The 16,010-nt window shown below is 42.6% G+C and overlaps 1 protein-coding gene across 1 annotated transcript in view; it reads right to left on the bottom strand.

Moving 5' to 3' along the window:
- rnf121 (ring finger protein 121) overlaps positions 1 to 16,010 on the bottom strand; it is a 74,260-nt gene that overhangs the window by 44,784 nt on the left and 13,466 nt on the right. The window contains exons 2-4 of the mRNA XM_068033020.1: positions 12,674 to 12,711; positions 7,338 to 7,479; positions 4,602 to 4,756 (exon numbers count right to left, since the gene is read on the bottom strand). Coding sequence (XP_067889121.1) covers positions 4,602 to 4,756; positions 7,338 to 7,479; positions 12,674 to 12,711 — 335 coding nt within the window. The remainder of the gene's footprint in view (positions 1 to 4,601; positions 4,757 to 7,337; positions 7,480 to 12,673; positions 12,712 to 16,010) is intronic.

Below are 16,010 nucleotides of genomic sequence, written 5' to 3'. Positions count from 1 at the left end.
GAATAATTTAAAAATTCACTCCCTCCCTTAGTAAGAACGCATACAGACAACAGAAGGTTTTAACAGCCAGCGGAAATTACTGGTGATTTTGAGCTGGTTAATAAGCCCAAACCCTTCGTCCGTCAGCCCCATAAACCTGAGAAGGATAGAAGGTGGGAGAGTGAAAAGGCGGCAAGTAGTTGGGGACAAGAGGAGACAGCTGGGAATGCCCCGGGATCTCCTCCTCAGGCCAGAAAGGAATATGCAGAAGGTGGAAGTGAGGTCCGCAAGCCGAAATGTTACCATTGTCACAAGGTGAGACTTCCTCATGCAGAAAGCTGGAAATTGTGGGGTAAACCCATGGGACTTATTGGGCTTCACAAAGCCAATGCAGAGAAAGGGGCCTTGATGGAGAGTACAGCAGATTAGGCTGTAGATCTGACTGCAGCTGTAAGGCTATATACAAAAACCACTGTGAATGCAGGGGTTGTGAATAAGATACCTGAGAATTATAGGGAATTCTTGTCAAAAGGAAAAGTAACTCCTTACCCCTCAAGTGAGACAGGCAAACCTATAGTTATACTTAGGGATACAGGAGTCACTCAAACCCTTTGGTTGGGGCAAGGCATAACATTTCCAGAAAGCGCATTGAATGCTAAAGTTTTAGGGAATGGTATTGGCAGGGAATGTATACCCGCACCTTTGTATCAAGTGCACCTAGAGTGTGACCTAATGTCTGGATAGGTAGCTGTGGGAGTTTTCCATAGTTTGCCAGTACACGGAGTTGACCTATTCCTGGGGAATGATTTGGTCGGAGCGAAGGTAGTAGCTTCTCCAGTAGTCACAGAAAAACCAAGTGAAGTTAAGGAGTAAGAACAGCTGCAGGAAAAGATTCCAGGAATTATTCCTTCGTGTGTAGTAACTTGAGCAATGGCTAAACAAGTTCCAATGTCAGAGGTAAAATTGGCACCATTAGATAGTCGAATATACGCAACTTTCTTTGGGGATTTGGATAATCCAAAGGAAATGTTTAAGAAGTCTTTTCTGATCACGGTTCAGCAAGCTGATCCAGAGTTACATAAAGTGGCACAATCAACTCGAATGGAAGCTGAGGCAAAAGGAGTTCCAGAAGGCTATTATATTAAAAATGGGATTCTGATGAGGAAGTGGAGACCTTTTCACAGACCTGCAGATGAAAAATGGACGGTAGTTCATCAGATAGTGGTACTGCCATAGTATCGCCAGGAACTATGCAAGATAGTGCATGCAATTCCTGTAGTGGGACACGTGGGGATCCAGAATACTCAATCACATATAAGTCGCCATTTTTACCGGCCAGGTCTTTCCAAGGACATGGTGCAGTTTTGTAAAACGTGCCATACTTGCTAGATTGTGGGAAAGCTGCAGCCTGCCATGAAACCAGTACCTCTAATTCCCATGGGGAACCATTTAGTAGGGTGTTGGTAGACTGTGAAGGACCTTTACTGAAAACAAAAGCAGGACACCAATATATACTCACTATCATGGATATGGCTACTCAGTTTCCAGAGGCCATTCCCTTGAGAACAATTTCTGCTACAGTAGCGGCAGAGAAGTTAACCCATTTCTTCACTAGTTATGGATTACTGACTGATATTCAGTCGGATCAAGGTTCCAATATTATGACTAAAACTTTTCAGAAAGTTATGGGTAATTTGGGTATAACAGTTAAAGTCTTCAGCATACCACCCACAGACACAAAGAGCTCGAGAAAGGTACCATCAGACCCTCAAACGATAATTAGGGCATACTGTCATGAATATTCCCATGACTGGGATAAAGGGCTAGAATTTAAATTTTGAAGTAGTTTACAGACATGAGTTAAGAGGTCCTCTAAAACTAATTAAAGAAAGGTTTTTGGGACAGAGGGATGAATCTTCTGTGTTAGATCATGTATCCGTGTTCCAGGAACGGCTTACGACAGCTTGCAAAGTGGCTCAAGAGCACCTTATAGCTTCCCAAACCACCAGGAAGAAATGGGCAAACAAGCATGCCAAGACCCAAACATTTCAACCCAGGGGATGAAGTGTTAGTATTACTACCTTTACAGAGTGAACCATTGAAAGCACAGTTCAGTGGTCCATATAAAGTGGTCAAGAGAATTGGTGAAGTAAATTATTTGGTTCACACCCCAGATCACCAGAAAAAGAATTAGCTGCGTCTCATCAATATGCTGAAACAATACCATCATCACCAGGAGGAGGATAAGCAAGCACAGGTATATCAGGTATTAGGGACAGTGAAGGATGAAAGGGATAGTGAGGATGAGGCAAAAGGAGGCCTAGACAATTTTCTCAAATTGTACTTCCTACTATCCAGTTAGCTAATACTGAATTGCTAGGGAGATTGGACATTCTGCTTTCATATTTAGATGCAGAACGGGAAGATCTAACAAGGCTACTCACAGCATATAAAAGAGTTTGTAGGGATAAGCCAGGATATACAACCTTAGCCACACATGATGTGGATGTAGGGGAACCCTTTCATCCTTACCGCTCAAGTCCAGATAAACTGGCCCAGGTAAAAGCAGAAATCCAATACATGCTGGAAAACCACCAAATAGAACCCAGTCAAAGCAGCTGGATTTCACCAGTAGTATTCATGCCTAAACCTGACGGTTCAACTGGACTCTGTATAGACTACAGAAAAGTGAATGCAGTAACAAAGGCAGACTCCTAACCAATTCCTCACTTGGAAGACTATTGACAGAGTGGGCAGCGCCATTTTTCTTACAAAAATTGTTTTGTTAAAGGGATACTGGCAAGTTCCTTAAACACCCCGAGCTAATGAAATATCGGCTTTTGTCACACCAGATGTGCCGAGTGATGCCATTCAGGCTAGGGGATGCCCCAGCTACTTTTCGGAGACTAGTGAGTGATGTGCTGGTCTATAGTGACACTTGGAAGGACCATTTGGAATAACTGGGGGTGGGGGCTCGGTTTGGAAAGTTGCAGTCTGCTGATTTGTTGATAAACTTTGTGGGAAAATTTAAAAACCAGAATGCCAGACTATTCCAATGGAGTTTACTATTACAAACTATTCACTTAAAGATTATCCACATTGAGGGAAAAATTAATGTTATGGCAGATGCTTTATCGAGAATGTAACGTTGTTTTGAGTGATCTGAATGAAAAAAAAGCGTACAGAGCAGAATTGTATTAATTACAAGAGTGAATGGAGGTCAGTGTGAAAATGTGATTTAAAACATTTTAATATTGTGTTTTTTTTTTTACACATTGTAATGAAATGCATTTACAATGGTGTTTCATTTCTCCAAGGGTGGAGGTGTTACAAAAGTGCCTGTGTGTTTTATTAAATATATTTTTTGAGGATTCATTTCTGAAAGATTCAAGAAATATTAAAATTTGGGGTTTTCAAAGGGGAACATGCAAAGGCCTCTTGACTTGGATAAACAGTCCCTGGAAATGTTTTTTTTTTTAAAAGGGGCATTGCGAGGTCTTGTGAGGAAAACACACCTTTCCGGGAAACCACTTAATTTCCAGCAACAACAAGAAGGCTTTCTGGGAAACCACCTGATGTCCAGCTCAATAAATAACAGAGAATTTTGGACATCTGGAGAAGCTGTTTACAAAGAAGTGACAGGTCAAAAGGTCGACCTCCTGTTGTCGGTTTTGCTTTTGAATTGTTTTGAGTTCGGGTTGAACTGTATAAAAAAAAAGGTAGATAACATCCAAGGAGAGAAGAGAACTTCCAAGGAAGGAAACAAGACCACTACCCAGCTTGGCTTTCCAGCACCTCTATAAAAGACCCTGAGAAGTCCACTGTGTCCTCTTTGGATACTGTTGGGGGAAATGCAGCAAAAGGCAAGTCTGTGGCACCACGGGTGGCTCAGCTGCACAGGAGGGGAGGAAAAGGAGTGGGAGAGCTACAGCGATAGGGGATTCTATCGTAAGGAATACAGATAGGCGTTTCTGTGGCTGCAAATGTGACTCAAGGATGGTATGTTGCCTCCCTGGTGCTAGGGTCAAGGATGTCACGGAGCGGCTGCAGGACATTCTGAAGGGGGAGGGTGAACAGTCAGAGGTCATGGTTCACATTGGTACCAACGACATAGGTAGAAAAAGGGATGAGGTCCTGCAACAAGAATTTAGGGAGCTAGGTAGCAGATTAAAAAGCAGGACCTCAAAAGGTTGTAATATCTGGATTACTCCCGGTGCCAAGTTTTGAAGAGCAAGTTTAGAATAGACACTAAGAAGCATTCCCTCAGTCCTTCACTGAAGTGTCAACCTAGATTGGGCACTCAAAAAGAAGGAACTTGCATTTATAGAGTCTTTTAATCTCAGGATGACAAAATAGTGACCTTAGAATATTTTTACGACCCCTTAAGGGTTGACAGGACATCGGTTTAATATTTTATCTGTAAGATGGCACTTCCGAAGGGGCAGCACTTCCTCAGCACTGCCCCTCCAATGGAGCAGCGCTTCCTCAGCACTGCACTGCAAGTGCTGGCCTAGATTGTGTGCCTGGGCAAATGCCAGCTGAGTATCCATAGCCGCAACAGAAAGATGGTTAAAGGGGTCGGATTCCCCCAGCAGGTTTTCCCCATTCACTGAGCACATTACCTGGGCGTTGATCTCTCCAGTGGTTTCCGCGTTGCCCGGAAAGTAATAAAGGCTGTGATTACTGAGAACAGCACCCAGATCACCAGGAATCTCCACCAGCGAAGTTTAGCTGTGAAATAGAGGGGCACAACCCACATCTGGAACAATGTCACGAGCTGCGTGAGATCAAAAACACAGGTTTAACGCTGCACTCACACACGATGTAGTATGTAAGGGAGCCATAAGGAACCCTAGTTTCTGAAGACGCACCATGTTGAGACTATCACTCGTCACCCCTGTGCTTGCTGACTTACATTGACTCCTGTTCAAGCAATGTTTGATTTTAAAATTCTCAACCTTGTTTTCAAATCCATCCATGGCCTGGCCCCTCCCTATCTCTGTAATTTTCTCCAGCTGTATAATCCTTCAAGATATCCGCACTCCTATAATTCAGTCCTCTTGAGCATCCATTATTTTAATCATTCTCCCATTGGTGGCCAAGCCTTCAGTTATCTGGGCCCTAAGCTCTGGAATACCCTCCCTACATCTCTCCGCCTCTCTACTTTGCTTTCCTCCTTTAAGACACTCCTTAAAACCTACCTCTTTGACCAAGGTTTTGGTCATTTGACTTAATATTTCCTTATGTGGCTTGGTGTGATATTTTGTTTTATAACGCTCCTGTGAAGCACTTTGGTTCATTTTACTATGTTAAAGGTGCTATATAAAAGCTGTTACTGTTGTTTCCTCTCATCAGTCTGGGCTGAATCCCAGAGGTGAAAGGGCAGTGTGCTAACAACGAATATTGGAAAAGCATTCAAAGCTTCTCCCAACCACTCAGCTATGTTTTGTGTCTCTACTGCACCCAACAGATTACTCCAGACACTGATCACTTCCCCAACTTTGTCCGATAGAGTTCCCTTGCTGTCTGATCTGAATTTGTTATTCACAAGTTTATATTTCACAAGATAGTTACAGTCCAGAAAAGGCATTTAGGGTTTTAGTGAAGCACAATGTGGGAGCTCGAAGTTTTCATAATCATGCCCACTTGAATTGTGATTAAACAATTACTGGTCCCAAGTCTGTTTCGGATCTGTTTAACACTAGGCTGAGGTACTGGCAGGTACAGGCTTGTCCCTGGGAGCAATTTGGAGAGATGAACAGCATTGCACGAGATGACGATCACACAGCATTCAGGAATATTTCACTTGGAATTATCCAGCACAGAAAGAAGCCATACGGCCCATTGAGCCTGCTGGGTCTTTGAAAGAGCTATCCAATTAGTCCTGCTCCCCTGCTCTTTCCCCATAGCCCCGCAATTTTTCTTCTTTTAAGTTAATCATCCAGTTCCCTTTTGAAAGTTACTATTGAATCTGCTTCCACTGTCCTTTCAGGCAGTGCATTCCAGATCATAACTCGCTGTGGTAATAAAAAATTCATCCCTTTGCTGGCTCTTTTGCCAATTATCTTAAATCTGTATTTTTGTCAAGAGCTGAAGGGGCCAAATAAACAGAATATAGCAAAGATTAATAGGTGGTCCCACAGAAGTGCAATATTTTTTCTTCATAGGGCGGATGCCAATACTTTAAATCCTGTGACAAGACTGAGAAGATTACTTTAAAACAAAAATGCACACCAAAAAAGGATTAGTACAGGGTGCTGATGAGTCTCCAAAAAAATCTACAGAGGAACAGCATGGCACAGGAACAATTGTGCTACTTGGAGTGAACACCTGGGTCCCTCTTTCTGCCTCTCTGCGATTTTCCCCTGGGCCTTGATGGAATCAATCCTTTTGGGACCTCCTATTAACACTTGCAGTATACTTGTTATTCTCACAGCTCCAGACAAGGAACACCGCAGCAGTGTTGAACATATTTATAAAGATCCTGGAATGTTATGCAAATCTTTCCAGTCACATTGTACTATACGTAGTCCAAAGTGCCCATCCTCCACCACACACCGTTCTAGGTTTTTGACATTTATTCTCGGGACGTGGGCATCACTAGCAAGGCTGGTATTTATTGCCCATCACGGCTAGAGAACTTCAGAGGGCAGTTAAGTCAACCATGTGGGTCTGGTACTGAAGACACATATGGTCCAGACCTGATGAGGAAGGCAGGTTTCCTTCCTTAAAGGGTCATTAGCAAACCAATTGGGTTTTTACAACAATCCATCAGTTTCTTGGTCACTTTTACTGGGGGTCATCCAGCCCCTTGAACCTGTTCCACTATTCAATTAGATCACAGATAACTTGCATCTGAACTCCAAATTGGCCCACCTTGGTTCTGTATCTCTTAAAACCCTAAGCCAGAGAAAACAGTTTCTCTATCTACCCCATAAAATCCTTTAATCATCTTAGGCATTTCAATTACATCACCCCTTAATCTTCTAAACTCAATTGAACACAAGCCTAATCTGTGCGACCTATCTTGATAATTTAACCGTTAGCCTCGGTAATATTCTGGTGAATCTGCACTGCACCCCTCCAATGACAATATATCCTTCCTGAGGTCTGGTGCCCAGAACTGAACAGTTATTCTAGATGGGGTCTAACCAGAGCTTTATACAACTGAAGACTAGCTTCCACCCCTTTGCATTCCAGGCCCCTTGAGGTAAAAGCCAGCTTTTAATTCCCAGATTTAAAAAAAACTGAATTCAAGTTCTCAAACTGACTATGATAGGATTTGAATTCTTGTTCTCTGGGTTATTCGCTGCTACATTATATAACTGCTACTATGCATGAAATAAATATACCCTTACATTGTAGGACTTAGCGTGTCTCTGCTTCCACTGGACCAGAAGAATCTGTGCAACCACTAAGGTAACGATGAGAATGAGCACCATCTCTGCATGCATCGCCTCGTGCCCGCGGTGCTTGGCGTGCATCCGCGCATGTTCCACCCTGAAATAAAGCACAGTGCAGTAAATAGGAGGACGCCATGTGGACATCCCAAGGACATGAAAGACGTTGTATAAATACACATTTTTTTCCTTTTCGGCACCTCAGGTTGTCCCAAAATGCTCCACAACTCCCTGTGGTAGCAAGTTTCTGACCAGTCTCTGGGTAAAGAAGTTTCTTCTGAATTCCCTAATGGACTTTTTGGCAACTATCTTATGTTGATGTCCTCTATTTTGAGGAAGTGAGAACACTCTGTGCCTATTCATCAAAGCCTTTCATAATTTTAAAGACCTCCATAAGGTCACCCCACCCACTTCCACACCCCACAGTCTTTTTCAAGAGAAAAGAAACCCAGCTTGTTCATCCTTTCCTAATGGGTAAAATCTTACAGCTCTGTAAATCTTTTCTTCACTCTCTAGTGCGGCTATATTCCTTTTATAATATGGCGACCAGAACTGTGCGCACGTATTGCAAGTGTGGTCTAACCAAGGTCCGATACAATGGAGGAAGCGCAGCAGCCAATTTGCACACAGCAAGATCACACAAAAGCAAAAAAAAAAAAGGCTAGGGTAACTGATTTAGTGAAGTTGGTTGAGGGATACATTTTGGGATAAACATATTAAAAGGACAGAAAGCCACAGATAGTGGGTACCATCTCCTGAACATCTGGACCTCAAGACAATCTACATGTCCTGAAAACCTATTTGAATGAATACACCATACAAAAACATTAAAAATATTTTTGATGCAATTTTATAAGTTATCAACTTGAGTCATGTCAAGGAACCTCTAGTTTTCCCCAGTCTGAATATACAAATTCTAAAACCTGTGTATGGTCGCCGCAGCAACACCCTCACTTCCTCTAGGAACTCTTATGTTTACTTAGGTAAAGGTATTTCACTGGTAAGTAGTAGTCACAGCAATTTAATTATATCTAAACAAGGGGGGAAATGATCTGTTCCCTTTATATTAATTATGTCATGGCTGAGTGGGTCAAACAGTATGGGATCACTGCTCCACACAGCCCTGAAGGTCCCAAAGGTCCCTCCCCAGTTTGCTGGCCTGAGCTGTGGGAGCAGGATGAAGCAGTGCACGTGGGCTCAGCACCCCTGGGCTAGGGTGGAGTCATGCTACGGGTCCAGTGTTCCTCATCGGACATGTTGTGTGAATACTGAGCAAGCAGGGCACTGTGCTGGGAAACAATGCCCCCACAATCAAGCTACTCTACGCTTGCCTTCCCAGTGCCAGGATAAAGGAAATCATGAAGAGGGTGCAGAATATTCTGCAGGGGGAAGGGAGTGAGTCAGAAGTTGTGGTACACGTTGGGGTGGCAGGACTGATTAGGGAAGACAGTGTAGTGATGGAAAAGGAGGATGTCCTTGAGGGGGCAAGGACAGAAGCCATTTGGTTAGAGAAGCAAAAAGAGTATGATCAAGCTACTAGGGGTATTCTATAGGACTCCAAATAGAGAGAAAGATAGAGGAGCAAACCTGCAGGGAAATCAGAGATGTCAGGTGGCGATATTAGGAGACTTTAATTACCCAAATATCGATTAGGGTAATGTTAGAATAAAGGGAAAGGAGAGGGAGGAATTTCTGAAGTGTGTTCAGGAGAACCTCCTGACCTGTATGCTTTCGGCTAACAGGAAACAGACAGTAGGCATAAATGAGTCATTTTCTGGTTTTCAGTCCAACTGGACAGAAGATTGGCTAGCTAACAGGAAACAGAAAGTAGGCATAAATGGGTCATTTTCTGGTTGGCAAGATGTAACAAGTAGTGTGCCACAGGGATCAGTGCTGGGGCCTCAACTTTTTACAATTTATATAAATGACTTGGATGAAGGGACCAAAAGGTATGGTTGCTAAATTTGTGGATGACACAAAGATAGGTAGGAAAGTAAACTGTGAAAATGACATAAGGAGGCTACAAAGGGATATAGATAGGTTAAGTGAGTGGGCAAAGATCTGAAAAATGGAGTATAATGTGGAAAAATGTGAAATTGTCCATTTTGGCAGGAAGAATTAAAAAAAATAGTATATTATCTAAATGGTGAGAGACTGCAGAGCTCTGAGATGCAGAGGGATCTGGGTGTCCTAGAGCATGAATTGCAAAATGTTAGTATGCAGGTACAGCAAGTAATTAGGAAAACTAATAGAATATTATCGTTCATTGCAACGGGTATTGAATACAAAAGTAGGGAGGTTATGCTTCAGCTATACAGAGCATTGGTGAGACCACATCTGGAGTACTGTGTACAGTACTGAACTCCTTATTTAAGGAAGGATGCAAATGCATTGGAAGCAGTTCAGAGAAGGTTTACTAGACTGATACCTGGAATGGGCAGGTAGTCTTATGAGGAAAGGTTGGACAGGCTCGGCGTGCATCCAAAGGAGTTTAGAAGAGTGAGAGGTGACTTGATTGAAACATGTAAGATCCTGAGGGGTCTTGACAGGGTGGATGTGGAAAGGATGGTTCCTCTTGTGGGAGAATCTAGAACTAGGGGTCACTGTTTAAAAATAAGGGGTCCCCCATTTAAGACAGGGATGAGGAGAAATCTCTTCTCCGAGGGTTGCGAGTCTTTGGAACACTCTTCCTCAAAAGGCTGTGGAAGCAGAGTCTTTGAATATTTTTTAAGGAAGAGGTAAACAGATCCTTGATAAAGCAAAGGGGTGGAAGGTTATCGGGGTAGGCGGGAACGTGGAGTTGAGGTTACAATCAGATCTTGTGGAATGGCGGAGCAGGCTCAAGGGGCCGAGTGGCCTAGTCCTGCTCCTAATTCGTATCTTCATATGAGGCTTTGCTGGATCTGGTGTTGGGGAATGAGGCGGGCCAAGCAGACCAAGGGTCTGTGGGGAAGCACTTGGATAAGAGTGATCACTGTATCATAAGGTTTAGATTAGTAACGCAGAAGAACAAGGAACAATCGAAAGTAGAACTTCTAAATTGGAAGAGGGTTAACTTCAATGGAATGAGAGGGAACCCTAGTTAGGGTAAAATGGAACCAAAGTTTGACAGGAAAATCTGTAATGGAATAATGGGTGATCTTTAATGTTAAGATGTTTTAGGTATAGGCTAAATAAATTCCAACAAGAGGGAAAGGCAGGTGAACCAAAGCCAGGGCTCTTTGGATGATGAGGGGATACAGAATATGATGAGACCAAAAAAAAAAAGAGGGCTTATAACACGTCAGGTGAATTCTTCAAGTAAGAACCAGACTAAATACAAAAAGTTGAGAGAAGTGAAGAGGGAAATAAGACTGGCAAAGAGAGAACATAAGAAAAGAATAGCAGTTAACGTAAAAGGTTAACTCAAAAATCTTCTACTGGTATGTAAATAAGAAGCAGGTAGTCACAGACGGGTGGGGTCCATTGGGGAAAAAGAGGGTGATATATGGTTAGAGGCACAGGGCAAGGCTAGAATACTTGAGTACTTTGCATCGGTGTTTAATAGGAGGGTCAGTGTCAGCTTGGATAAAAAATTTGCTTAAGAACAGAAAACAGCAAGTCGTGTTACATGGCTGTCTTTCAGATTGGAGGATGGTAGACAGTGGTATTTCCCAAGGGTCAGTGCTAGGACCACTGCATTCTTGACAGATATAAATGACTTGGATATTGGAATACAGAGTAAAATTTCAAAATATGCCCATGATACCAAACTTGGAGGTCTGGCAAATAGTGAGTATATCAATCAACTGCAACAGGACATAGATAGGCTAGCAGAATGGGCAGACAAGTGGCAGATGGAATTTCATATAGAAAAATGCAAGATGATGCATGTTGGTTGAAGGGACAGGGAGAGGCAATATAGGCTTAGTGACAGAGTTCTAAAAATGTGCAGGGACAGAGGGACCTTGGGGTTCGTGTGCATCAATCTTTGAAGGTAGCGAAACATATTGAGAGAGTAATTAACAAACATATGGGATCTTGGGTTGCATAGAGGTATTGAGTACAAAAGCAGGAAAGTTACACTGAACCTTTATAAAGCGCTGGTTAGGCCATAGCGACAGTACTGCATCCAGTTCTGGTTACCACACTTTTGGAAGGATGTGCGGGTCCTTGAGAGGGTGAAGAGATTTACCAGAATGGTTCCAGGGATGAGGGGTTTTAGCTGCAAGGTTAGGTTGGAGAAGCTGGGGTTGTTCTCCTTGGAGCAAAGGAGGCTGAGTTAAGATCTGACAGAGATGTACAAGATTATGAAAGTTTAGATAAGGTAGATAAAAAGCTGTTCCCATTAGCAGATGGTACAAGAATTAGGGGACACAGATTTAAGGTTTTGGGCAAGAGATACACTGGGCAAGGAGGGAAACGGGACTGACTGGATTGCTCTACAGAGAGCTGGAAAAGATTTGATGGGCTGAATGCCTTCTGTGTTTTAATGACTACATGACTCATTCGCAGGATGTGGACATGGGTGGCAAGACCAGCATTTAATGCCTATCCCTAATTGCCTTCAAGAAGGTGTTGGTGAATCGCCTTCTAGATATACAACTGAGTGGCTTGATAGCCCATTTCAGAGAGCAGTCAAGAGACAACCACATTGCTGTAGGTCTGGAATCAGACACAGGCCAGACTAGGTAAGGACAGCAGATTTCCTTCCCTAAAGGACAGTGAATCTGGAAGGTTTTTTTTTGACATTCCAGTAATTTCATGGTCACCATTATTCATATTAGCTTTTTATTTCAGATTTATTTAATTAACTGAAATTAAAATCCTCAACTGCCATGGTGAGATCTGAACTCATTATCTCTAGCTCATTAGTCCAGATATCTGGATTACTAGTCCAGCAACATAAACACGATGCTAATATACTCCCAACCAACACTTCAGATTCACTCACAAAGAATACCGTCTTGTCTGAGAGGCTGCTGAGTGATTCTGGTATCTGTGGAATTACACCCTGGTCTTCAGAATGAAATCCTTATTGGAGTTATTACTGATTATCTTATATTTATGCCCCATAGTTTTGGACTCCTCAAAAAGTGGAAACATTTCTTCATGTATACCCTATCGAACCCATTCATAATCTTAAACACCTGTATCAGGTCACCCCTCAGTCTTCTCTATTCTATAGAAAAAAGCCCAGCCAGTTCAGTCTTTTCTGATAGTTAGAATGTCCCAGTTTTGGCGTCATTCTTGTCAATCTTCTTTGCACCCTCTTCAATGCCTCTACCTCCTGTTTTACTGCACATGTGGCTCACCTCCATCTTTCTTCTGGTGACAGGCCTGTCAGGTCAATCTGAAAGAGATGGGGAAAGAATTGGTTGAGTTAAACTCTATTTATGCATACTAATGGCTTCAGTTTGGGTATGACAGTAGACACTGGTTGCATTTAGCACAATATTAAAGGATGCTAACAGGATGAAATGTTAGGCAGCATTTGCAATTCATCGCCACTAATTACTCCCACCAGTGACCGATCAGCAACCACCCCAGTGAAGTACCAGTCCACTTCTTCCACACTGATCCATCCCTAGAAAAAAACACCAGTTTGGTTAACGAGGATGGTTAACAAAATTGAGGCTAATGGGATAGGAGGGTCAGTGTCATTTTGGATTTAAAAAATAGGCTGGTCAGAAAACAGCGAGTCATAGTAAACGGTTGTTTTTCAGACTGGAGGATGGTAGACAGTGGTTTTCGCCAAGGTTCAGTGCTAGGAGCACTGCTTTTTTTGATGTGTTCAGACTTGGATATTGGAATACCGAGTAAAATTTCAAAATTTGCCAATGATACCAAACTTGGAGGAGCAGCAAATAGTGAGGACGATACCAATCAACTGCAACAGGACATAGATAAGCTAGCAGAATGGGCAGACAAGTGGCAAATGGAATTTAATACAGAGATGTGTGAGGTGATGTATTCTGGCAGAAGGGATAGGGAGTGGCAATACAAACTGAATGGCACAGTTCTGAAGAGTGTATAGAAACAGAGAAACCCTGGGGTTGCATGTGCATAGAACTTTAAAGGTGGCAGGACATATCAAGAGAGTGGTTAGCAAAGCATATTGGATCTTGGGCTTCATAAATAGAGGTATGGAGTACAAAAGCAGGGAGGTTATACTGAACCATTGTAAAACTCTGGTTAGACCATAACTACAGTCTTGCATCCAGTTCTGATCACCACACTTTAAGAAGGATGTGAGGGTCCTGGTGAGGGTGCAGAGGAGATTTCCAAGCATGTTCCAGAGATGTGGGATTTTACCTACAAGGTTAGGTTGGAGAAGCTGGGATTGTTCTCCTTGGAGAAAAGATGATTGACAGGACATTTGATAGAGGTGTCCAAGATTATGACAGATTTAGATAAGGTAGACAAAGAAACACTGCTGCCATTTTCTGAAGGTACAAGGACTAGGGGACACAGATTTAAGATTTTGGGCAAGAGGTGCACGGGGATGAGAGGAAGAACTTTTTTATGCAGCAAGTGGTAATGACCCGGAACACTCTGCCTACAAGGGTGATGGAAGCAGGGATTATCAATGATTTCAAAAGGAAACTGTATGGGCACTTGAAGGAAAGAAACTTGCAGGGCTACAGGGATAGCGTGGGAGAATGGGACTGACTGGATTGCTCTAGGGAAAACCGGCAAGGACACGATGGGCTGAATGGCCTCCTCCTGGATCGGAAGGAGTTTGTCCCAGAATCAGAAGGCTGTGGGTCCCTTCTAAAGACCCAAGGACATCAGTGCAGTACTGAGGGAGTGCAGCACTGTCAGAGATGCCATCCTACAAATGAGACAATAGACTGAGGCCCCAGGTAGGCGGTAATGATCTCCTGCTCTAATCAAAGAGCAGGGAGCTTTTGTGTAACCCTCGTTTAAGTGTCCCAGTCAACATTCAACCTCTCAACCAACACTACCATACCACTAATTGACCGGTGGCGGTTGTGCTATTTCCCCGTGTACAACATGGCTGCCATATTTGCCTACATAAGAATCTCTATACTTTTAAAACAAGTTCTTTATCCACTCTGAGGATGTGGGCATCACTAATAAGGTCAGCATTTATTGCCACCCTAAGGTGCCCTTGAGATGGCAATGGTGGGCCACCTTCTTGAACCATTGCAGTCCATGTGGTGAAGGTGCTCCCATAACATTTCCTATATTACAAGTGACTACACTTCACTGGCTGTAAAACACATTGGCACATTCTGAGGTTGTGTAAGATGCTACATAAACGCAAATCATTTTTTTTTTTAAAAAAACAATGCTAGGTAGGGAGGGAGTTCAAGGACCTCAACACAGCAACAATTAAGTAATTAATCGGACGTCCCAAGTAATTGACGCTATACAAGTTCTTTTAATCTGATGTTCACATCTTAAAATACTCTCCATTTATCATTGCATTTAACAATTCAAGGGAACATAGTATAATAAAGGTATAAAGATTTGTATTTCGATAGCTCCTTTCAAATCTCAGGATGTCCCAAATCAACACTGCCAAAGGTAGTATTTGAAAGCACAGCACTCCCTCAGAAATACTTTTGAAGTGTAGTCACTGTTGTGATTTAGAAAACACAGCAGCCAATTTGCACACATCAAGGTCCAAACAGAAAGGTGATAATGACCAGATGATAATCTGTTTTTAATAATGCTGATTGCAGAATAAATATTGGTCCAGGACTGCCTTGCTCTTCTTCAAAATATCATAGGATCTTTTACAAGGCAGACAGGTTTAACATCTCACCCGAAAGATAGCACCTCAGACAATGCAGCATTCCCTCAGTACTGCATTGGAGTGCCAACTTAGATATTTGTGCTCAAGTCTCTGGAGTAGAATTTGAATCCACAACCTTCTGACTCAGAGGCAAGAGTGCTATCAACAGGATCAAGGCTGACATGGAAATTTCACACCTACACCCACTCTATTTTAATCCCAGGGACAAAACATTCAACAAAAACTTGAAACCAAGAACATTTATACAATATCCAATTCAGTCACGAGGTATCATGCAAAATAAGCATGCCAACCTGGCCATGCGTAATGTAAATGTTTGCTGCAAGTCAGTGCCATTTTCAAACATTTAAGCCCACTGATTGGTGCAAGAGATAATTTTTTTTTGCCCAATATGTAATTAGCCTCAGTTTGCCTCTGGCATCTTGCCTCCAACTCAAACACGCGTGGGCTGTCGCCCCGCTCAGACTAGAGCACATAATCTAGGCTGGCACTCCAGTGCAGCATGAAAAGAGTGCTGCACAGTCAAAGACGAGAGTGCTCTGCAGATGACAGAGGTTCAAGCAGATGCCATAATGTTATTTGAACAGCAGAGAGTTCCACAAGAATCCTTCCTCAAGTAACACCACAAATAGGCTAACCAGTCATTTACCTAATTTGTTTGTGGGACTTTACTCTGATCAACATGGCTGCTATTTCTGCATTACATAGATTATTACGACCGACCTCTCCAGTCAAAGCCCCCGATCAAAATATATGATTCTGATTGAGGTCGGAGAAACGCACTGTTAATTCAAACCCGTCACTCCACAGATTGTCTAACATATCATTTAAAACTTTCTAAATTAAAAGACCCAGCCAAATTGTAC

This window comes from Heterodontus francisci, chromosome 6, assembly GCF_036365525.1.
Source record: "Heterodontus francisci isolate sHetFra1 chromosome 6, sHetFra1.hap1, whole genome shotgun sequence".
In the NCBI taxonomy this organism is placed as follows: Eukaryota; Metazoa; Chordata; class Chondrichthyes; order Heterodontiformes; family Heterodontidae; genus Heterodontus; species Heterodontus francisci.
This window is presented reverse-complemented; position numbering and strand designations above follow the sequence as displayed.